Source organism: Drosophila obscura, unplaced genomic scaffold (assembly GCF_018151105.1).
Source record: "Drosophila obscura isolate BZ-5 IFL unplaced genomic scaffold, ASM1815110v1 contig_165, whole genome shotgun sequence".
In the NCBI taxonomy this organism is placed as follows: domain Eukaryota; kingdom Metazoa; phylum Arthropoda; class Insecta; order Diptera; family Drosophilidae; genus Drosophila; species Drosophila obscura.
Window position 1 is genome coordinate 2,792,691 of NW_024542752.1, and position 21,908 is coordinate 2,814,598.

Here is a 21,908-nt window from a genome sequence, read left to right on the forward strand (position 1 = left end):
CACAACGATTAGGCTTATCGCAGTTAACGCTTTTGTCATCCTTCCAGTGCTTCAGCGACGTCGACAGTGGCAGTCTCAGTGGCAGCACCAGCAGCAGCAGCAGCAGCAGCACGCGCGCAGTCGCAGCGGGCAGAGCAAAGCAAGGCAGCGAGCGCAACAGTTAACGGCTTCTTAGCAAAGCTTGCAAGCAGTCGACATCAGTCAGAGTCTGTTGATCGTCGCTGCCGGGTCGCACTGCAGCTTTTGTTTTGTGCTATATTTTTTTTTTGCAGTTGTTGTATATCTAGCTTAATGTTTTAATGTGAGTTACAGTGCGGGCAATACGATAAATGTACAATACGTAAATCCAACAAAACGAGACACGCAAAACAAGATCAGAAAAAAACAAAAAATAAACACTTTCTGGTTGTAAAAATAAAAAAAAAACTACAAAATTTATGCACATTTAGCTACCTTTTTTTTTTTGTATATTATTACTTTTGTTCATTCTGACCGCTTTGTGTGCTAATTGAACTCTGAAATATTTCGGGCAAAGGATGTCACATATTTTTTTTATGAAGCACGTCTTGCGCATTGCTTTTCTTTCGTGTTCTTGATTGAATCAGAAAAGAAAGCGCGAATTTATACGAGTAGCTTAATATACATACATATATGTACATACATGCAGCAACATTATAAAACACACGAGTATACCCACAATACAATACAATACAATACAAATAAATAAATGCAAGTATTTCTATTCGATTTCAAGTGACGCGTAACGGATGTAAAGCAAACTCCAGCAGCAGCAGCAGCAACATGACGGATAAGGAAAATGGTATTGTTATTGTTATTAATTGTTCTATAAATGTCCATAATTATATATATGTATGTATAATTATATGATCTCCGATTTAAGTGGAGAGGTACACATTTTTTTTGGCTAAGATTTCATTGAGTTAATTATAGCGTGTAATAAAAGGTGGCTTGCAGTGGAAATACTGTTGGAAATTTTCGATGAATCGTTGTGTAAAAATGTCAGAAATATTCCCAATATGTTTTTGAGTGAACGAATCCTGTTTAAAGATAAAGCATTGATTGGTAATCCTTCCTTACTACGGGAAAAGTTACTTGATTAACTCTAATAATTACTCAGAGAAAGTTTAATCACCCCCCATATCAGAGCCAAGAAGTCGGCCGTTGAGTAACGGCCAAGGCAGAGCTATAAAGATTACCTGCACACATATGTATATGTATATATATTTATCTGTCAACACTTGAATCGGAATTAGTGGCAAACTGGCTGAAGAGCCTTTCCCCAGAACTCTAATCATGCCGATAAGGGGGGGAAGGGAGTGAGGGCCCCCGTCTTCGATTCACTTGACCAGCTGGACTGGGCCCAGTCGGGGTGCAGCCCAAAGAAGAGTTGCCAAAATTGGTCAATCGGCACACGCACACAGGGGAGCCCTGCCGCTACCAATTTGGCATTGGCTCGAAAACCCATTTGTGGTAGATTATGTGTATATTACGACTATATATATATGTAGTACATACGTATGTGCATATATAATGTGCACATATAATTATATTCAGTTCGATAGTGCGCTTGCATTTCAATGCCAGTCTACAAATCGGTCTAACATCGCTCATTTGCATATTTTTATAAACGTCGAGGCGGCTCTCCTCTCCTCTCTCCTCTCTGCGACTCTGTGTTATTTTGTTGTTGTCTGGTATTCCCCCGCCAAACAAAATTGCTGACAAATCGCCGCGCTGTGAGCTGTGTAATGCACGAAGATTACTAAGTCCAATTGATTCTGGGCATTGTTTTTTCTTTTTTCTTATTTTTACATTTGCTATTTCAGTTACAGCTTTCGACTTGGCTAACGCTGAGTAGCCTGGGCCTGGGCCTGGGCCTGGGTCTGAAGATTGTGTCATCAGTTGCGAATGCGACGAATGAGAGTCAGAGCAGAATCTGGCTGGTTGGCTGGCTGGCTGGCTGGCTGGATGGTCGGGGAACAGGAACAAGACAATCAGCGTTACGCTACCGAATATTGGCTTTCATATCTAACCACCGATAGCATTGCGTTGATAGATGTTGCCCCCGGCCCCAGCTACAATCACATTCCAGGGAAGAGCAAACTGAAAAACACTTGAACATTGTAATTAAAATTGCTTCGATATCAGATTGCTACTCGTACACATCCTGCCCCGGGGCACGGGACGGGGGCCATAAAACCCCAAAACAGCCAAAGGCCTAATCGCTTGTAAATCAGTTACAATCGCTCGATACATGAAAAACAAGTGGATAGGAATAGCTGTTCTATGGCTCTATGGCTCTATGGTGCTATGGTGCTATGGTGGCCTATGTGGGGATTGTGGATTGTACGCAGCTCATTTCATTCTGTGTCGCTGCTCAATTTACAACCGCTACGCCGGCCAATCGGCAAACAAAAGCGATAGCAGTAGCGATAACGATAACAGCGGTGCGTCGTCATTCCCCACTCACACACAGACAACAATGGCAATGTCATCCATGCAGTGTACGTGCGCCCTGTAGCAAGATTTATGTGCTTGGGATTTTTCGGATACAGTGCATCCGCACTGCGTACTGTACTGCGTTGATATAAACCCCTTTCCATTCAGAAAACATCTGAAAAGTTTTTCAGATAAGTGAACAAAAGAATTACCCAGAGCTGGAGCTATTTTTCTGATAAGCAATTTCTAGCGTCTAGCTGCTGGGATTTCCCACAGAAGCAATCGAGCAGTGGAGCAGCTCTGAATTGCAATTTGAACAGCGTTACATCAAATCCTTGAAGTTTCTTTTTGGCATTAACTAAAAAAAAAAAAGAGAAGAAACGTGTGAGTCGCTTCTGGGGTCGCGACTCTACTTATACCCGTACTCAATCAGTATATATATTTTGAAATACACTTGTATGTAGCAGTGTATCACATGAGTCTGGAAACAAAATTTGGTTCCTCTAGCTTTTATAGTCTCTGAGACCAGGGCGTCAAACAAGACGGACGGACGGACAGACGGACAGACGGACAGACAGACAGACAGACATGGCTCTATCGAATCGGCTATTGATGCTGATCAAGAATATACATATATACTTTATGGGGTCGAAAACGTTTCCTTCTCTGCGTTACACACATCTACTTTTACCACAAATCTAATATACCCCTTAACTCTTTTTTGAGTACGGGTATAAAAGACTTGGCATTGACACAAATCCAAAGTAGGTTTGCCTGAATACGAATACGAGTAGCAGTACGAGTAGTACTCGTATGAATGAATTGTTTGGCTGATTACGCGAGGAGCCAGGCATGATTGGCATGCGTGCCTGCCCGACTTCCACTTCGACTTCAAACGAGCCCACCGCTGCGGACTAAGCGGACTAAGTGATAAGTAATTTTATGTTATGTTAATGGATGGTGGATGGAGTGTACACTGCACACTCTACAGCATTGTTTCCACTGGTTTATTGCTGCCTCTAATGGCAGCTCGTAAACGCTGATAAAGCATCGCTCGATGTGCCGCATGGATAAGCCTCGAGCTGCATAGCCCATACATACCGATCGTCGATTAATCCAGACCCAGACCCAGACCCAATCAAATTCATTCAGTCATTTCCGTCTATTTGGATTAATTTTTTTTAGAATTTCCGATGGGTAAATGAAGGAATTTCCTACTCTACATACGATGTAAGGGCCTGATCAGACACCGATCAGTGTCAAGCAATCAGTTGGCCAGACTCTTCCTGGCTGGGCGCGCTCGAATGGCTTGGTGGCATCTGGTTATCGGTGGATGTACAAATGCGGCACGCACCCAGTCGAGTCACACTTGTCCCCACTGGGCATGGTCATGTACGAGTGCCCATGCCCATTTGGGGTAGCCAGCAGCCTCATCAACATGCGGAGCTCAACTGGAGCCTCATAGAGGCGCGAGGTGCGAGACGCGAGCAGATTATGGCGTGGAAAGCCGCTCTCCAGATGAGCGTTGAGCGATGAGAGTCGAGCTATCAGCCCATCAGTCTATCAGTCGCGTTATCTGCCACGGCTGTGGACACTGTCTGAGGGGCTGTGGCTTCTTTATGGCTCTGCATCTAATGCGGGGAAAATTTATGCCAAGCCACCGAATTCACACGCTCCCAGGGTGGACGCACTCCAAATTAAGATCTGTCAGATCTCTTATCTGTGGATGTGGGTGTGGGTGTTGGGTGTCAAGTACAAGGCTGTCTTTACCCATTCTGATGAAATGTCGCTGAGTCTCTGAGATCAGTAGCAATTCGCTGGCCAAAGCAGACAATTGGAATGGAAGCCGCAGCGGAGATCGTGCCGCTCCTTGGTGCGATCGCTTGCTGACTGTCAGCTCTGTCGCCTCCTTTTAACTTATCCTCTCCCTTGCTTCTCTCCACAGAAATACTGCCCGCCGGCGAGCCCAGCGAGGCCTCAAACGCAGCCCCAGCCGCAGCTCCTGTAGTCCTTGCAGCACCCACAACCCCAACCCCAGCACCAACCCCAACCGAGTCTGCGCCTAGCGATGCTCCGCTTGAGGTCTCTGCAGAAACTGCGGCAGCACCTGCAGCCGACTCCGAATCCGAGTCGAAGGCCGAGACCAATGGCAAAGCGCTGCTGGCGGTGGAGGCCAAGAAGCTGCCCGATGGCCCCGAGCCGGAGCAGAATGGCAAGGAATGGCAGGAGGACAAGGACTTTAACAATGTTGCCGAGGCCGAGGGACAGCAGAAGGTGCGTTGAACCCTTTGCCGTGGATGCCAGCTGTAGCTAATCCCCCCGTTTTTTTATTCTGTCCATCGTTGCCCCCCCAGAAACTGCCGTACCCCAAGTCCGTGTTCTTCATCATCAGCAACGAGTTCTGCGAGCGCTTCAACTACTACGGAATGCGAAGTGAGTAGCTGCTAGCCAGGATACAGGGATACAGGGATACAGGATCCACTAATACCAATCTCCGTTTGCTTCCTTTGCAGCTGTGCTGGTGCTGTACCTGAGTCGCCAGCTGGGATATGCGGAGGACACCGCCACAGTGGTCTTCCACGTGTTCACCATGTTCGTGTACTTCCTGTGCGTGTTCGGAGCCATCATCTCGGACTCGTGGCTGGGCAAGTTCAAGACGATACTGTACCTGTCGATGGTGTACATATGCGGATCGGTGCTGCTGACCCTGGGCGCCATCGGGCCGCTCAATCTGCCCGTGGAGACGTTCACGATGCTCGGCCTGGCCCTGATCGCACTGGGCTCGGGCGGCATTAAGCCGTGCGTCTCGGCCTTCGGCGGTGATCAGTTCAAGGTGCCGGAGCAGGTCAAGCAGATAACTTCGTTCTTCTCGCTGTTCTACTTCTCGATCAACGCTGGCTCGCTGATCTCGACGACGGTGACGCCGATACTGCGCGAGGATGTCTCCTGCTTCGATGACATCAACTGCTATCCGCTGGCGTTCGGTGTGCCCGCCATCCTCATGATCGTCTCTGTGGTGATCTTTGTGCTGGGACGCTCCCTCTACAAGATGAAGCCGCCGGCGGGCAATATGGTGGTGCTGGTGTCCAGCACCATCTGGACGGCCATCACCACCAAGTGCAAGGAGAAGAAGACCAATCCGCGGGAGCACTGGCTGGACTATGCGGACAAGAAGTACGAGCGCCAGCTGATCGACGATGTCAAGGTGCTGATGCGCGTCCTCTTCCTGTATCTGCCGCTGCCCGTCTTCTGGGCACTGTTCGATCAGCAGGGCTCGCGCTGGACCTTCCAGGCGACGCGCATGGACGGCGACATGGGCTCCTGGGACATCAAGCCCGATCAGCTGCAGGTGCTCAATCCACTGCTCATTCTCGTCTTCATACCCCTGTACGATGTGGCCTTCTATCCGGCCCTCAGCCTGATCGGCATCCGGCGGCCGCTGCAGAAGCTGACAGCAGGCGGCATCCTAGCCGGCGTTGCATTCATCATCTCCGGCGTGGTGGAGCTCAATCTGGAGGTAAGTGCCCCAATCCCCAATCCCCAATCCCCGTTGCCCGATCGATGTCGTACCAGCACCTGCACCAAGCAAACACCTTTTCCAACACCGCTTCTCTCCCACTCTTCTCTGTCGCTGCGTAGAAAACCTATCCCGACCTACCCTACAGCCAGAACATCCAGCTGCGCGTCTTCAACACGGAGAACTGTCCCCTGACCTTCATCAGCAATCTGGCTGGTGCCGAGAGCTTCCAGGTGCCCGCCCTGGGCGCCTACACCAACAAGGAGCTGTATGTGGCGAACACCTGGGATCTGCAGTACTCGATCAGCAGCACGGACCCCAACTGCCCGGACATAGCGCACAGCGGAGCCCAAAGCTTGGCCCAAAAGAAGGCCTGGTCGTTGTTCATCAACCCGGCGAATGTCACTGGCACTGGCACCCAGAAGAGCTACTGGCAGGAGGACTTCGTCGACAAGCCCTCCGAGAGCCATCCCCTGGTCCGGACCATAGCCAATGTGCCGCCCCAGAGCACGATCGTGTGGCAGAACGCCAACAAGGGCGATGTGGCCTACGAGCAGTACGCCAACGAGACGCTACTCACACGAGTGTATTCCGCCAAATATGATGTGTTCATCGACCAGCAGCCCGTGGGATCTGTCGATGTTCATGCCGGTGGCGTTTACACGCTGCTTGTCAAAGAGACCGTCGCCGGCACCAGCGGTGTGTACGACTTCGAACTGATCGAAATCACCGAGCCCAACTCGATGAACATCCTCTGGCTGATACCGCAGTATGTGGTCATGACCCTCGGCGAGGTGATGTTCTCGGTGACTGGCTTGGAGTTCTCGTACGCCCAGGCGCCGCCCAGCATGAAGTCGGTGCTGCAGGCCTGCTGGCTGCTGACCGTCGCCTTTGGCAATGTCATTGTGGTGATCATTGCCGAGGCGGCGCTGTTCGATTCGCAGGCCAGCGAATTCTTCCTGTTCGCGGGCCTCATGTTCGCCGACATGCTGATCTTTATGGTGATGGCCTACTACTATCAGCCCAACGATCCCAATAAGGTGCAGGAAGAGGTGCAGCCACTGACTGGCGATGCCAAGACCGAGATACCGCCCCTCGTCGAGGGTGTCGAGAACAAGGGCAAGGACATTGATGAGTAGGCTATGCTGCCCTGCTCCTGCTCCTCCTGCTGCTGTTATGCTGCTCCTCCTGTGTTGTGTATTATAAATATTGTATGTGTATATGTATATGTATGTCAATCCCCCTACACCCTACGATTACGATGCCTCCCCCCTCTGTGTCCATTTCCAATCTAAGTGTAAGTGAAGCTCTGGCCGTGGCCGTGGCCGTGCCGTGGCCGGTCGTTGTTGCATCGGCGGACTGGACTGTCGTTGCATATATGTATATGTATATGAAAAGACATTCATTTAGTTAATCTAATAAAAAGAAAACAAAAACAATTATTAAGCACCCTTTTGCCTCTTGCCACTTGCCTCTGCTCTGACTGTCTGCACCGCACCCCACTCTGTGTCTGTGTTTATATATCTTCCTGCACCACTGATTAGTAGCTGTAGTTGAAGGCGATGATAATTCGATAGCTGCACCAAAGAATCAAACACATTAATCGCAGCAAATATATTTAGCATGTAAAGTGCGGCCGGCGTGCTGCTGATTCCAGGCTGGAACTGCGAGTTTCAGTGTAAGAAAACTTCCCAAATTGATGGTTTTTATTTGGCAGCAAACCTACCCACTCATGCCCAGCAGCGGGAATACCCAGCTGCGGGTCTTTAGCGGCATACCCGACTGCTCGTACCGCTTCAGCACCAATCTGGGGGCGCGCGAAAGCTTCACGCTGCAGGGCCTGGACCTGTACTACTCGGGCAGCCTGGCCACCAGCAACGGCACCTTCACGCTCACCTACACCATCGAGAGTCTCACCACAGGTGAGTCCCCCTCCGCCCGTTCCATAATGCCATGCCATAAAGCCAGAATATGGTAGATATAAATCTATGGAGAAAGAGGTACTTGAAGCACTTGAATAAAGCACGATTGATGTCCTCAGAAAGATAAATAAAAGCTTTCGAAGGGATTTTGATGCTTTAAAGGCCCATCTATAATCATTAGTATTAAGTATTTAATTTTAGAGCAGTTTCAACTTAATTTACAATTCATGTAAATCTTTTTCAATCCACTAGCAAGCTCTGAAACCCATCAGCGTTTGCCTGTTCAGTCTGTGGATTGGATAGTAAACTAATTTACCTAATAAGTATATTGTATAAGACAGGCAGATCTAGTTAGTGGGATTACATGTATTTATAAGATTCCCTGGCTTAAGTTTTCATTGAGAATTTATGAATATGTTTTAGGGGAAGTCAAACATGGCGAACATTTATATCTCCCTCATTCGGCTTTGAGCAAAAAGGCAGCAGAGTCTCTCTTATATATGTAAATATCTGTTTCAACGATTTGCGATTTCCCACAGGCTGCGTTGAGCTGCAGGATGGCACACAGGAGCTGTACGAGGCAACGGCACACACGCTCTTTCTGCGGCCGGCGCACGCCATCACCAAGCACTGGTACGCGGACGATGTGCAAAAGTCCAACCGATCGCAGTCCTTTGTAAGGACGCTGGCCAATTTGCTGGCCACCACGCGGGTGGTGTGGACCGAAACGAGCAGTGGCGACGTCGTCCTGGACATGCCCGCCCGCAACCATGACCTCTACGAGCTGGTTACCGGACACTACGACGTCCAGGTGGGCGACCATCCGTTGACCGATGTCAGCCTGCGGGCCGGTGGCGTATACGCACTGGTCGTGGCCCAGAGCCGGGATGGCTTCGTTTCGCGCCTGTTTGAGGTGACGCCACCCAACTCGATGAGCATGCTCTGGCTGATACCGCAGTATGTGGTCATGACCCTCGGCGAGGTGATGTTCTCGGTCACTGGTTTGGAGTTCTCCTACTCCCAGTCGCCGCCCAGCATGAAGTCCGTGCTGCAGGCCTGCTGGCTGCTGACCGTCGCCTTTGGCAATGTCATCGTTGTGGTTGTGGCGGAGCTGAAGATCTTCGATTCGCAGGCCAGCGAGTTCTTCCTCTTCGCGGGCCTCATGTTCGTCGACATGCTCGTCTTTATGGCGATTGCCTACTTTTATATACCCTACGACGAGCGGGAGGCGGTACTGTTATAATTTTACAAAGTTAATCAAGTAGTTGCCATCCGTATAATATTCGTACTAAAAACGGACATTTAAATAAATGCATATCTATATATCTACATATTGACGAAACAAGTATTGGCACAGCAAGAATTGTTCCTTTGGCTTTAAGCGCTTTCCAGCACGGTACATGCGAAGAAATTACTGCATATTCATACCAATGGGAAGGAACAAAATTTATCAGAATTTTCACATAAGGATAGGGTATAAAATATTTCATGGAAATCAAATAGAAATGGATCCGATGGGCTGCGTTGCGAACTAGTGGCAGCGCCACTGTCAATGTGAGCGGAAAAACGCTAGAGCGACACCTGCAGTTCGTAAACGCCAACCCAGCGAACGATTAACCCATTGTCGACCAGTAAGGATTTCGATTGAGGCGCACAAAAAATACCGCTGACAAATTTTCCGCAGAGGTTTTTCTTCTTCTTCATTTTTGCGGAAAATGTTTTTTTCTTCTTCCTTTTTGAGGAAAAAGTTTCTTCTTCTTTTTTGCGGATTTTTGTTTTTAGGGCTGCCAGATCAGTTTAAGGCGAATCGGTAAAGAAACGGGTCACAAAATATCATGGTGTGGCAGCCCGCAACAACTACGAATTGCACGAGTCTGGCAGCGCCACCAACAACGACGTCACATTCGTTTTATGTTGTTTTTGTTTGAACCTTTTTATGTAAACAATGCAATCAAAATGACTTCTGAAAACTAGCCAATCTTGTACAAAATTTATTGACGAATTGGATAAAATTATTTTTTTATGGCTGAGAGGGCTAACTAGCTAGTAATATTAAACCGAATATCCAAATCGAGGAATATCAACGTATCTTGTCGTGTCCGTCAGTATATTTACGGTATATTTTGATAGTGACAAGGTGTGTTTTGGTATTTTATGGTCGTTTGGTATATTTTATCGATAAGTCCACTGATAAGTCCACGGTCACACTGAGCACCTGCGTGAAAAAAAATCATATGATCGATTTGAGAAAATAGGTTGAATTTTCGTCAGAGCTTTGTTACACATTTCGCGCTATTCAATCGAGCCAGATTCGCAGCCCGCAGCCCGAGTCCAGACTTTCATTCAACGCCACTCCCCCTATTAGTGTACAGTGCGCGTGTCGTGTGCTTTTTTTGCTTTGTGTGTTGATTTGTAAGTTGCAAAGATGGACAGCTCAGGATTCATGTTCAACATCGACAATGGGTATCTGGAGGGCCTGTGCCGTGGCTTCAAGTGTGGCATCCTGAAGCAGGCCGACTACCTGAATCTGGTGCAGTGCGAGACTTTGGAAGGTGAGTGAGAAGGCGCTGGTCGCCTCCATACAATACTTACATACCATACCCCATACCCGTGCGCCAGCTTTGTCATGTGACCGTACGGCCGTGGCTGATATCAGCAGCAGCACTGTATGTATGCATACATACATACATACATACATGTATGTGCGTGAATGTGGGTGTATGTGGCTGTATGTGTAAGCTTGTCTTGTGATTTGTTAATAATTTTAGACATTTTCGACAAACTTCAATTGCATTCGCCCGTCCGATTATATTTTAGATCTGAAACTGCATCTGCAAGGCACCGACTACGGCAGCTTCCTGGCCAACGAGCCCTCACCGCTGTCCGTGTCGGTGATCGATGACAAGCTGCGGGAGAAGCTGGTCATTGAGTTCCAGCATATGCGCAACCATGCTGTGGAGCCACTATCCAATTTCCTGGACTTCATCACCTATGGCTATATGATCGACAACATCATCCTGCTCATTACGGGCACGCTGCACCAGCGTCCCATCTCGGAGCTGATACCCAAGTGCCATCCGCTGGGCAGCTTCGAGCAGATGGAGGCCATCCATGTGGCCTCGACGCCCGCTGAGCTGTACAACGCCGTGCTGGTGGACACACCGCTCGCCCCGTTCTTTGTCGACTGCATTTCCGAGCAGGATCTCGACGAGATGAACATTGAGATCATCCGCAACACGCTGTACAAAGCCTACCTGGAGGCCTTCTACAATTTCTGCAAGAGCATGGGCGGCGCCACCGCAGATGTTATGTGCGAGATCTTGGCGGTAAGTGGGGTTCCCTGCCAGCTTGCCCCTTTGGTTTGCACCTTCATTTGCTGATTTCTCTTCGTATGCTTGCAGTTTGAGGCCGATCGCCGTGCCATCATCATCACGATCAACTCATTCGGCACCGAGCTGTCCAAAGATGATCGTGCCAAGCTGTATCCCAACTGCGGCAGGATGTACCCCGATGGACTGGCCGCTCTGGCCCGTGCCGACGACTACGAACAAGTGAAGACCGTGGCCGAGTACTATGCGGAATATGCCGCTCTCTTCGACGGCTCCGGCAACAATCCCGGCGACAAGACACTCGAGGACAAGTTCTTCGAGCACGAGGTCAAGCTGAACGTGTACGGCTTCTTGCAACAGTTCCACTTTGGCGTCTTCTACGCGTACCTTAAGCTCAAAGAGCAGGAGTGCCGCAACATTGTCTGGATTGCCGAGTGCGTGGCCCAGAAGCATCGCGCCAAAATCGACAACTACATACCAATCTTCTAAGGCAATCAGCCGCCCCGCCGGCATTCAAATAATTATTACACGCGTTTTTTTTTCCTCCCTGCCCTTGAAGATATTTCTGTATTTTTTTTTTTTAGTTGGTTCTCCACCAATCCCTTGTTATCAATTGTTTAATGTATATTAATATTGTGTCTTTTGTGCAAACTTTATGTATACATATGTATGTAGTTCTGTTACGAGTATTATTGTCGCTCATTCGATAAGTTCTTTTCGAGTTTTTTAGTTCAATTCTCAGCATTTCTCTGCCTTTCACAAGTATCCCCTCGATTGCTCTGCAACTGCAGATATCTGTATGTAACTACATATGCCCATATATATGTATGTATGTATGTATGCAGAAGACAACTGAGTGGGTTGTCTGCTCGTGCGTGCACCTTCAGGGGTTCGTATTTGTGTACATATTTATAATTATCGAAAGAACGCAAATTCAATAGCAAGCATTGGGTGAGGAGAGCATCACCACCATACATATGTTATCTACTATATAGAAATGCTTACATATACAAACATACAACAAAAAACTTACATATGTGAATGATATAAATCAATTATTAAAACATGTTTTCAAACATTCCCTCAAACGCTTCCCTCTCTCTGTCTATTCCTTTTCCCCATCCCTCAAAAAAAGTAGCAAACTGATACTATATAAATATGAAATATATATAGTTTACGCTTGTGCTTTAATCGGATACTTTCTGATTGGCACAGCGTTTGAAATAATTACTGCAAGAATTAAACAATTTTGGAAGAGGACTTTTTGGTCGACGCAGACATGCCCCCGCCAGGTTTCTTCTCCGCATGGCGCACTACACTTTCTTCTGCATTTTGTTGTCCAGATTTTTGTCACTCAAAAATCCCGCATCTCCACAGCAGTTCGAATCCTTGGAAGCCACGGCCAGGTCTCCAGTTTTCGTTTCCAGAGCCTTGTCGTCGATCACCAGTTTTCGTTGGTAAGTCCCGTGGGCAGTACGTTGCCAAGAGACTTTAGTTTTCAGTTGCTTCATTGCTATTTTTTTAGAATTTTCAACGAATATGTTGGCCACCTTCTTCCCGGATGCAGATCGCTGATTTGGGTTCAGCCAGACAACGCGAGTTTCGTTTTCGTATACCTCCACCATATCGCCACGGCTGTGGCACGTCGCCGACCCAAAATCGTCCATTGCTTTTGCCACAAGAGATTCATAGCGGAATTTCAGTCAGTTTAATAACAATTAAGATCTCATTTGATTGTTTACGTACCAGAAGTTTTTAGTTTATCCATGGAAAATTTTTTGAATGTTTCAAAAATCGAAAAAATATATTTTGTTGTTTATTACTGGATGGGTAAGGGAAAACTGATTTAGTCAACGTATTCGTTTTGAAGTATTACCTATCTGGCCTACTAGGAAATTTTTTAAATATATATTATCTCTACTCTTGGGCATATCGAAATGAATAAAATATATTTATTAGCAGGCCGGATTGAGAAATTTTTGTGTGTGTGTGTCACTAGGCAGCTTTTACGTTTTATTATATATGTATTTGAATTCCATTAAAATAGTAATAGTACTGAGCCAAATGGAATTTAAAATCGAATGTCTTTGTAGGCAGCAAAATGGTACAAAAGCTGGAAGCCACCTTAAATTGATCAACTCCATTTTAAATGGTTTTAAGCTTTTGAAAATTTAAATATTGTTGATTTTAGAACCGCTCTATTTATTTTAGCTATTAACTATTATTATCCCATTATTATTGTTGAATAAATATTCGCCATAGCCTGCTATAAATGCAAACTAAATTCGCTAAGCAATTTAAGGTCAGGATTTCTTAGAGCTTAGAGCTATGGCGATTCGAATATTGAGAAGTTTTATAAATAGCACTGCTCCTACCTTGCAACAGCCAACATCATTGATTTATTAAGTTATATTTAGGTAGGTATATTATATAGAAGCAGCTTACCGAAAGATGTGCTGTCTCTGAACTAAATCCATTTTAGAAAAAAAGAAGAAGATGCTACTCCTGATCTTTTTCAGATAGCTTTGTCATGTCAATTGGGGAGTTCGATCACGTCTAGCTGGGACTGGAGAATCCCAATCCCCAATCACCTCGAAGATCTGTCTTTGTCTCGCGGACAGAGTTCCTTGGCCACTCCAAGGTTCCAGGGTGCGGTCCTTAGTTTGTCTCCTTTGTGCTGTGTGCGTCATCGTTGCGGCCATCTCTAGGCCCAGACAAAGAAACCGCAGACGTAATCCATCACCACCTGGTGCAGGTTGGGGTTGGGGATGAGGAAGAGGAAGAGAGCTGCCGCACTGGCCAAGTGGCACAAATTACCATTGGCCAGTGGACAAGAGTTCGAAGCGGGGGTTAATTGCGAGCGATCGCATGAGCCAGACGAACATGTTCGCTGTGTGAGCAGTCCCATGTTGGTGTACGTGCCCATGTATCGCGGCTTACGGATGATGGCTGTAGGTACCGTTAGGCTCTGGTTTTTTGTGTAGAACAGGTGCCAACGCGAACACGTTCGATGGGAAAAGAAAGCCCCGCTTTGTGCTTGCTCGATCAGCTGTGGAGCTCGACTCGGCTCAGCCGCTGAAATCGCCAATAACTCGGCTCGATGCCTTCGACTCGTCGCAGTTGTGTTTCGCGTCTTCGAACGTACAGTTCAGTCTTTAAAAGCTCCGAGCTTGCCCAGAAAAGCTCCTAGCCAGCCCCAGCACATACAGACAGGCGCGCGCCAAGTTACAAAACGTTTTGGTTTTTTTTTTCTTTTGCTGCCGCTCTGCGATTTGCCGTTACACGGAGTGTCAATTCAAACGATTTTTTTTTGTTTGGTTCAAGTGCCTTTATTAATTGATTGTTCTGTGGCCGCTGAAGTTGAGTGCCTGCCTGCCCCAACGAGTGAGTGGAGTGTCCCGTCTCGCCAGGAAAGCACACTTGGTAGGTATGACCAAAAAAAATACAAAAATTGTTTGGAAACACTGTACTACGTACACTTTGGGGCCCCCCATACATCCCATCTGTTTCACCAGAGTTCGGTTTTTGTTTGTCAGACAACTGTGAAATGCGGTCGCAGACAGCAGTTGTAGAACGCACGCTCGTCGGCACTTTACTTGGCCAAAGATGATGACTGAAGTCGCAGTTGAAGACCAGGAAAAGCCACAGCGCCAGCCCCAATGCCATGCCTGACCATGCCAAGGCAATTGCACGTAAAAGTCGCCGTGAAATTGTGTCAACCAGTTTGGCTCTGGCTCTGGGTCTGGCTCTGTCTCTGGCTGGAGGTGTCTTTCCCCCCCACCCACCAACCTAACTAACCATCTACGTCGTTTGTTATCCGCTTCTGTTTGTGCTTCTGTTCGTTCGTTCCTTCTTCAGGCCTCGTCCGTCATTAACTTATTTGAATTTGGCAAAACAAAAGAAACCACACACAAAACCGAAGCGTTTACATTCTTCGTTTTACTTTCTACCATCATCGCATCGCATCGCATCACATTCTTCTCTGCTCTGCTCTCCTATCCACTTAATGGGCAAAGTCGTGTGCTGAGCGGGGGGGGGGGGCCTTTGGTGCCACTGGAAAGTGGAACTGTCCAATTGTTGGCCAGCTGTTGGGCAATTGGCCAAGAAGATTTTCCCAATCTGACACGACCAGCGGCAACAGATCTAAAGCAGATGGTTTACCGAGCCCAACGAGCTTCCATCCACCCTCCGCTCGGAGTGATCTCTTTTTTTTCTGTTGGCTTTCGAAGCGCGCGCGCGCATGCTTCGTATATCCAGCAGAATCCAGCCGCTATAGATGGCTTTCAAAGCTCACTAATACATCGTTTGAGAAGGTTAATTTTCTGGTCCATCGGGTCAGCCTTGACCGGAAATGCGGCCCACACTCACACACTGTCCGTTGTGCGCTGACCGTTACCCGCTCCCCGCTGTCCGCTGCCCACTCCCCACTGACCTATTCGTGGTCGTGGCCCACGCAGATGGCAAACGAAAAAAATTTCTCCGTTGGCTGCATTAAAGAACTTAACCTTAATTTTGGCATGGGTCTCTCGACATTATGGTCATCATTATTATGGTAACTTTGATTTCTTCCTCCCTACTTGTTGTTTGTGCTGTGCTGTGCTGTGCCCCAGCGATTTCACCCACACGTAGACATCACAAATCAATGTCGGAGGCGTCAGAAGAAAGTGGTAAGCACATACATACATACATACGCGTAACATACACAAAGGCAGATGCATACATGCATACGCAGAGAGAGAGAGAGGGCGAGAGACAAATCAAGCAGAAAAATCACCTCACCTCACCTCCACAGCAGCCGCAAAGAAAAACAGAAAACAGACACAACAAATTATGCAAAATACTAGTATGCCACTGTTATGAGCATCTGAATGCGGTATGCGTATATATGTTGGATTATATAAACCACCATGAAAGGATGTAAAAGTCTGACGAACTGCTGAATGCTTAGCATAATCGAGCAGCTTGAGCAGCGTTTGGTAATCCACACGCCTTGCCTTGCGCGCAGATTACTCGCAGAAGAGCCGCCGCCAGATGGAGAAAAGAAATTTTGGTTGGAATTTTTTTTTTTGCAGTAGTTTGGGCCCTACCCACCCAAGGGGGAAGAGGAGGTCAACACTTTCGCTGCCGAAACCGAATAATTAACAGTTCAATTTCGATTTCAATGGGCCGCGGCCATCTTCATCTTCAGCCTCCCTCACTCTTAGCTGGATCGTGTCATTCGCTTGGGAGTCTGAGTCAAATGGCGCAGATTGTGTTATGATAATTTCTGATAAACTCAACAACAGAAACAGAAACAACAACAAAAATACCCAACTCACTTTCTATTTTCCTATGCGTTTAATAATTAATTAATGCTAATAACTTTTCACAACCGTTATAATTTATTGACAAAATTAGAAAATATGCGTCTGTCTCTTGCAAGCCAAAAAAAAACAACAACAAAAACAAAAAATAAAAATAAAACTCGATCCGCGAGATTGGGCAACGGTCAGAGGGAGGTCTAGAGCGGGATAGAGTGAGGGCGAGAGCTCAAGAGATAACTAGTTGGGCAGACACACGTGGAGTCATGCATATGTATGCAGGCAGGCAGGGCTTCTCTTTTCATTGTGCTTGTTTTTTTTTTTAATATATGTATATTTTTTGTCTCCTTTTCTTTTTTTTACTATTTTCGATATTTGTTCCAAATGTGAAATGCAAATGAAGACGGGTCGGGGAGGCCCGGTTACGTATTGGAATTTCTGTCTCAGCTGTGGCCCGAGCCCAGGTGAAATTATTACTAGTCCAATCCATACTCTCATTGCGTCCACAGGCAGAAATCGGAATCTGCCATAATGCTTGTAATGGATATTGCGATAAATGAAACCACAAGCTTGGGCAGGCTTTGTTTAGTTTGGTTGTAACTTAATAAAGGGTTCTGTTAAACCATCTGGTCAAGGGTATAGCTCCCACATATTAAGTTTCCAAACACGAAAATATCAGTCTGACTTTTGAAAGAAAATTCCCCACATGTTAATAAATAAATATTATGGTGATATTATAAATATAAAGTTTCATAAATGAAAACGGCTAAGATACCGATAAATTCCGATCAGCCCAGCCATCCATATAGCCACTATGGAACCCAGTGGGATGCACGGGTTACGGCTACACTTACGGCTAAGCCCACTTCCACAGCAGCACTGGGAACATTTTTTAATGGGACCCCAAGTCGGAACTGGGCTGAGCTTTGGCCCTGTCAGGTCACATGCTTTCTATCCCTCCAGTTATGGCAGTATTCTTTCTTTCTTGCCTGCTGTCGCCTCAAAGCATGCGGGAAGGTCATCAATGGAATGGACCAATGCCGCCGCCTGGAATGAACGGCAGGCAGATAAGCAGATGCGGCAAAAGCAGTTGAAGACAAAAATGAAAGTGGAACAAAGTGAAAGAGTTGGAAATTATGTAAGGCGAAGATATGGGCAGGGGGGACTGTATACATACATACACACATAAATAAATAGGTACATATGTACATATGTAGATGAAGATAACACTTGTGTGATTGTGGGAATAGAATTATCATGATATATCCGACGAGTTTTAGAAAAAGTTTCGCTGCTTCCAGCAACCGTTACACGCACAATCATGCATATTCCACATTTAAATGTTTCGGGGCAGGCACAGCACCAGACACCAGCTTTGCTTCTTGGGCCTTCTTCATTTCTCCGGCCGAGCTCCAGTTAAAAGCCGCTAATTGATTCGAACATCTTGAGGCGCTGTGCACAGCTCCCCTCCCAGCTACCCGCTACCCGCTACCCGCTAACCGAACCAAAGCACTTCAGAGGTAAATGAGTCAATAGCAGAAATTTCACTTTGCCAGCGGTGACTCCCCCCAGCCCAGGCCCCTCTCCGCAAGGCGAGCTTGAGTTTGAGCTTGGCTTTGAGTTTGGTTTTGTTTTGGTTGGAGTTGGAACTTCGGTTCGAACTTGTTGGCACAAAAGCAGGGCCGTTGAAGCAGTGCTTCCCTGTTGGTAGTGGCCGTCAAAGCAGTTGAAGCAGTGGGGGGAATGCGTAGTATTCTAATGAGGCCTAACCCCATTCGTCAATTAAATAACTATTGAGAGGGGCGACCATTCAAAGAGATTTCACTCTCGTTTTTGTTTTTTGTTGGTTTGTTGGTTTTCAAAGCGCTTTTGTTGTTGTTGTTGTTGTTGGTTGATTTCCATTGACGGACCGCTAGAAGGCGCTCTTACTCGTAATTTGTTTACACTGCTTTTGTCCGAGTTTTGGAAAACGTCGCATCCGTGGGGGGGGGGAGATGCCAGAAAGAAGAAGATGCTGGGGAAACTGAAAAAGTGAAAGAAATTATGTCAATATTTATTTAAATTCATTTCTTTTGCAAAAATACATACACGTCTCCGTCGAGAAAGAGGCAGCGGCGGAGGAATGCGGAGAAATTTAATCGCTCGATTTCGATCAGTTTTTTGGGAATGCCATTTCGAGGCCTTGCCTCTCTATTAATAGTCCGCCCAGTCGCTGATCCATTTAATGTTTTCCCACTTGCAGTTCGACAATGAGAAGCTCCAGGAATATTATGCTGCTGCTGCTGCTGGTGGCCAGCACCGCCATCGTCTCGTTGGACGCCAAGACCGTGTTCAGGCGCACCGATAAGATCTCCGAGAACTTCAAGCAGCTGGATCTGCCGCCCGAGGAGATCGACCCAAATGTTGCGCCACCAGAAGCGGATCCGCCCAAGGCGGACGATGTCGAAGATTTGGCCGATGAAGTCGCCTCCGCCTCTACTTCGCTGGTCGATGAGAGCGCCAATGAGATTTCCAGCGGCGATGTGGAAGCTTTGCCAGCTGAAGCTGCCAATGTGGTTGTGGATGAGGTGGCCGCTCCCGCTGCTGCTGCTCCCGCTACTCCCGCTGCAGCTGCTGCTGCTGTTCCCGCCGCTGTCACCACAGTGGCACCCAAGTTGACCACGGTCAAGCCGGTCACGGACGACAAGAACCCGATCAATCGGTACTGCAAGTGCACAGAGACCCACTGCGACTGCTGCCGCAAGATTGGCCTGCCGCTGCTGCCCAGCGGACAGGGCTGCGCCAAGATCGCCTACCTGGGCAACGACGAGATGAGCGTCTCATTGAAGTACGGCGACATCACGCTCGCCTCCCGTCGCATCTCCAGCAAGAAGGCGCGCCCCATTTGCGTGGGTCTGCCCGGCGGCTACAATCAGTTCTGCGGCCGCGTCTATGGCCTGGGCCGTGCCAAGGACAACTTCAAGGCGTGCCTGGCCTTCGAGCTGCGTGCGGACGATGAGGTGGAGGCCCAGCTGCGCGTTTCCTGCTTTAAGTTCGGCAAGGACGGACTCCGGGTGGCCGAGGCTGAGCCCCTGCCTGCCAAGCCCAGTGGCGACGATGACGACGACGATGATGACGACATCTTCGGCTTTGCCGGTAAGCTCTTGCCCCAGCCCCAGCCCCCAACAAACGTAGTATGACTAATGGTAATCCTTCTGCTGTTCTCCCTTTCAGCTGGTGGCGACGACGACGAAGATGAGGAGGATGACTATGACGCCGACACCGATACCGATACCGAGGCGGATACGGACGATGATGACGATACCGAGGACTACACCGAGGACGATGACGCTGAGGCTGAGGCGCCCGAGGAAGCGGACTACGGTGGCTTCAGTCTGGCCGGTCTCCTGGACGAGCTGGACGACGACGACGATGAGAAGCCCGTTAAGAAGCCAGCGGCAGCTGCTGCGGCAGCCATCACCCCGGCTGGGGATCAGACCCGTGAGGCTCAGACAACCACCGATTTGGTGCAGAGCAAGGACGAGGCGGGCGCTACTGTTGCTGCTGCCCCATCGCCGGCTGCCGTCGCCGAGGATGCTGTGGAGGAAGTCGTTGCGGCAGTGACGCCAGCGCCAGCCGACACCGCTACCGACTCGACAACGCCCAAAGCGAAGAAGTCGAAGAAGGCGAAAAAGAACAAGAAGAAGAAGGCCGTCTCCGCTGGAGCCAGCGAGGAGTCCGGCTTCGCCTACGAGCTGCTCAACGGCATCCTCGACTTCTTCAACTGAGCGGCCGGCGCGAGAGGACAGTGTAAATACCTTGTACCCTCGGATCCGGAAATGAAAATGGAACTGGAACTGGGCCTGGTACTAGAGCTGGAGCCAGAGTCGAAGTCTCGGGCTTGCCGGTGGCTAGCATTAAGTAATTCTATCTGTTAAGGGTCTCGTCAAATGCGCTTGCTGCACGAAATTTATTTATTTTCTATTTATTTCATTGAGATGTTCGGGTGCGCAATTTAAGCAAGTGGTGTTTTTTTTTTCGTAAATTTATGTTTAATTTATTTAACATTTTTAACGAATAAAAGTCGAAAATTACTTCCATCTGCTTCTTCGCCCCCTTGCCAGTGTCAATGGGCTGGACTTGTGCTTCCTTTGATGCTTTGCCACTGGAACTGTGCCTCTTCCTTGGCTTCCTCTGTGGCTCTCGCTTCAGCTGCTTCCCCGGCCATGGCTGCTGTACCTATGCATATCGGGGAATGCATTTGACCTTCGCTCTCCTTTTTTGGTCTTCCCAACTCGCTGCAGTTGCACTGTTAATTATAATGTAATTGCCAAATCTAATGCTGTGGTTCCTGCTATTATTCCTGTTGCTGTCAGTCAAATTTAATTAGATTTACATTACATTTGCATGTACGATTGGACATACATAAATGCCACTGGTTGCAATTGCAGTGGCAGTGGCAGCAGCAGTCTGCAACTGTCTGCAAAATATTCAATTAGTTAATGCAAGGGCAAGTTGCGGTCTTTAACCAAAACTTCTGCTCAGGATGGCTCGTCCCAAAAGGCTCTGCTATAGGTAAATATTAATTGTATATTGTGGTGGTGCCATTGGCATTGGTACCCCCAACGGGTTGGGGGGATGTATTCAAAGATTCCCTCTGCCGCCCAGTAATAAAACACAATTGGTTTAAGCATTTAAGCCTAAAAGTTTTTTTTTATGGAACTTTAACACGATTAAATATATTAAATAGGTTTGTGGATTAATATAGTCATCCAATTTGGTTGGATGATTTACAAATATATGGATGCGTAAATCCATTTGATATACACATAAAAATATACAATTACATTCCTATAAACAATATTCATAGTATTGAAATGGTAATCGATACCTTAGAAACGATCCCTGTAAAGAACCCTCCAGCCTTTCTTCTAAACTTAATTACACTGTGCTACATGGATTTTGTACTTTGCACAGGACATAAATTTGAGTAGAATACACACATAAATAATTATGGTATCATTCGTAAGGGAAAGGTGCCGATTGTGAAACTTGTCCAGCAAGCAGATGCTACTCATCTGAGTATATGGAAATATGCACATTGGTGTAGGAGCTGTGAACATAATAAAGAAAATTAAAAAAAAAAAACGGGTAAAATTAATTTTTTTTTTATTTATGATATTCTGATATTTGTTTTCAAATGTTCTGTTCACTAAATTTCTTGATAATATTTCTCAATATAAAGAAATCAATTTAGTTCCTTCGCTGACAGTTACCCAAGGACCTCTAGCTTTTAATCGGTAAAAATATATATGTACATATGTATGTATGTTATGAGGCAAAAAAGAAAACTGTATCCAGAACCAGCAATGTTCCCATACGTATGATTGTATATTGCATGAAA

General features: G+C 47.2%; 5 protein-coding genes across 7 annotated transcripts; 4 read left to right on the forward strand and 1 right to left on the reverse strand.

Annotated features, from left to right (window-relative positions):
• The first annotated feature begins 193 nt into the window (after positions 1-193).
• On the forward strand, positions 194-7,404 carry LOC111066353 (peptide transporter family 1). Of its 2 annotated transcripts, XM_022354883.2 has the most exons (6): positions 194-301; positions 755-820; positions 4,403-4,731; positions 4,812-4,890; positions 4,971-5,974; positions 6,097-7,404. In XM_022354883.2, exons 2-6 carry the CDS (start codon positions 802-804, stop codon positions 7,111-7,113), a joined length of 2,448 nt encoding a protein of 815 aa, XP_022210575.2. In that variant the 5' UTR covers positions 194-301; positions 755-801; the 3' UTR covers positions 7,114-7,404. The 2 variants fall into 2 exon arrangements, with proteins under 2 accessions (XP_022210575.2, XP_022210573.2); XM_022354881.2 differs by lacking the exons at positions 194-301; positions 755-820 and adding an exon at positions 4,282-4,330.
• A 249-nt stretch (positions 7,405-7,653) lies between these two features.
• On the forward strand, positions 7,654-9,228 carry LOC121403874 (peptide transporter family 1-like). Its single transcript, XM_041591912.1, has 2 exons — positions 7,654-7,896; positions 8,436-9,228. Exons 1-2 carry the CDS (start codon positions 7,674-7,676, stop codon positions 9,137-9,139), a joined length of 927 nt encoding a protein of 308 aa, XP_041447846.1. The 5' UTR covers positions 7,654-7,673; the 3' UTR covers positions 9,140-9,228.
• An 857-nt stretch (positions 9,229-10,085) lies between these two features.
• Positions 10,086-12,303, forward strand: LOC111066304 (V-type proton ATPase subunit d 1). The gene is made up of 3 exons (XM_022354790.2): positions 10,086-10,448; positions 10,714-11,222; positions 11,298-12,303. The coding sequence occupies exons 1-3, from the start codon at positions 10,322-10,324 to the stop codon at positions 11,712-11,714; spliced, it is 1,053 nt and encodes a 350-aa protein (XP_022210482.1). The 5' UTR covers positions 10,086-10,321; the 3' UTR covers positions 11,715-12,303.
• A 90-nt stretch (positions 12,304-12,393) lies between these two features.
• LOC111066305 lies at positions 12,394-13,083 on the reverse strand. Its single transcript, XM_022354791.2, has 2 exons — positions 12,972-13,083; positions 12,394-12,894 (listed from the first exon to the last, which is right to left on the reverse strand). Exons 1-2 carry the CDS (start codon positions 12,991-12,993, stop codon positions 12,539-12,541), a joined length of 378 nt encoding a protein of 125 aa, XP_022210483.2. The 5' UTR covers positions 12,994-13,083; the 3' UTR covers positions 12,394-12,538.
• Positions 13,084-14,350: 1,267 nt separating this feature from the next.
• LOC111066264 (uncharacterized protein ZK546.14) lies at positions 14,351-20,606 on the forward strand. Of its 2 annotated transcripts, none has more exons than XM_022354733.2 (3): positions 14,351-14,652; positions 18,768-19,660; positions 19,739-20,606. In XM_022354733.2, the coding sequence occupies exons 2-3, from the start codon at positions 18,775-18,777 to the stop codon at positions 20,290-20,292; spliced, it is 1,440 nt and encodes a 479-aa protein (XP_022210425.2). In that variant the 5' UTR covers positions 14,351-14,652; positions 18,768-18,774; the 3' UTR covers positions 20,293-20,606. The 2 variants fall into 2 exon arrangements, with proteins under 2 accessions (XP_022210425.2, XP_022210424.2); XM_022354732.2 differs by having other exon boundaries at positions 14,351-14,648.
• Positions 20,607-21,908: the final 1,302 nt, after the last annotated feature.

Bases quoted from the DNA above. Each gene is read 5' to 3' on its own strand.
- LOC111066304 (XM_022354790.2), top strand. From the start codon at position 10,322: ATGGACAGCTCAGGATTCATGTTCAACATCGACAATGGGTATCTGGAG. The intron at 10,449-10,713 runs GTGAGTGAGAAG...ATTATATTTTAG, and splicing joins GCAGTGCGAGACTTTGGAAG to ATCTGAAACTGCATCTGCAA. The intron at 11,223-11,297 runs GTAAGTGGGGTT...GTATGCTTGCAG, and splicing joins TTATGTGCGAGATCTTGGCG to TTTGAGGCCGATCGCCGTGC.
- LOC121403874 (XM_041591912.1), top strand. From the start codon at position 7,674: ATGGTTTTTATTTGGCAGCAAACCTACCCACTCATGCCCAGCAGCGGG. The intron at 7,897-8,435 runs GTGAGTCCCCCT...GATTTCCCACAG, and splicing joins CATCGAGAGTCTCACCACAG to GCTGCGTTGAGCTGCAGGAT.
- LOC111066264 (XM_022354733.2), top strand. From the start codon at position 18,775: ATGAGAAGCTCCAGGAATATTATGCTGCTGCTGCTGCTGGTGGCCAGC. The intron at 19,661-19,738 runs GTAAGCTCTTGC...TCTCCCTTTCAG, and splicing joins CGACATCTTCGGCTTTGCCG to CTGGTGGCGACGACGACGAA.
- LOC111066353 (XM_022354881.2), top strand. From the start codon at position 4,297: ATGGAAGCCGCAGCGGAGATCGTGCCGCTCCTTG. The intron at 4,331-4,402 runs GTGCGATCGCTT...TTCTCTCCACAG, and splicing joins GGAGATCGTGCCGCTCCTTG to AAATACTGCCCGCCGGCGAG. The intron at 4,732-4,811 runs GTGCGTTGAACC...TTGCCCCCCCAG, and splicing joins AGGCCGAGGGACAGCAGAAG to AAACTGCCGTACCCCAAGTC.
- LOC111066305 (XM_022354791.2), bottom strand. From the start codon at position 12,993: ATGGATAAACTAAAAACTTCTG. The intron at 12,895-12,971 runs GTACGTAAACAA...TTGTGGCAAAAG, and splicing joins GGATAAACTAAAAACTTCTG to CAATGGACGATTTTGGGTCG.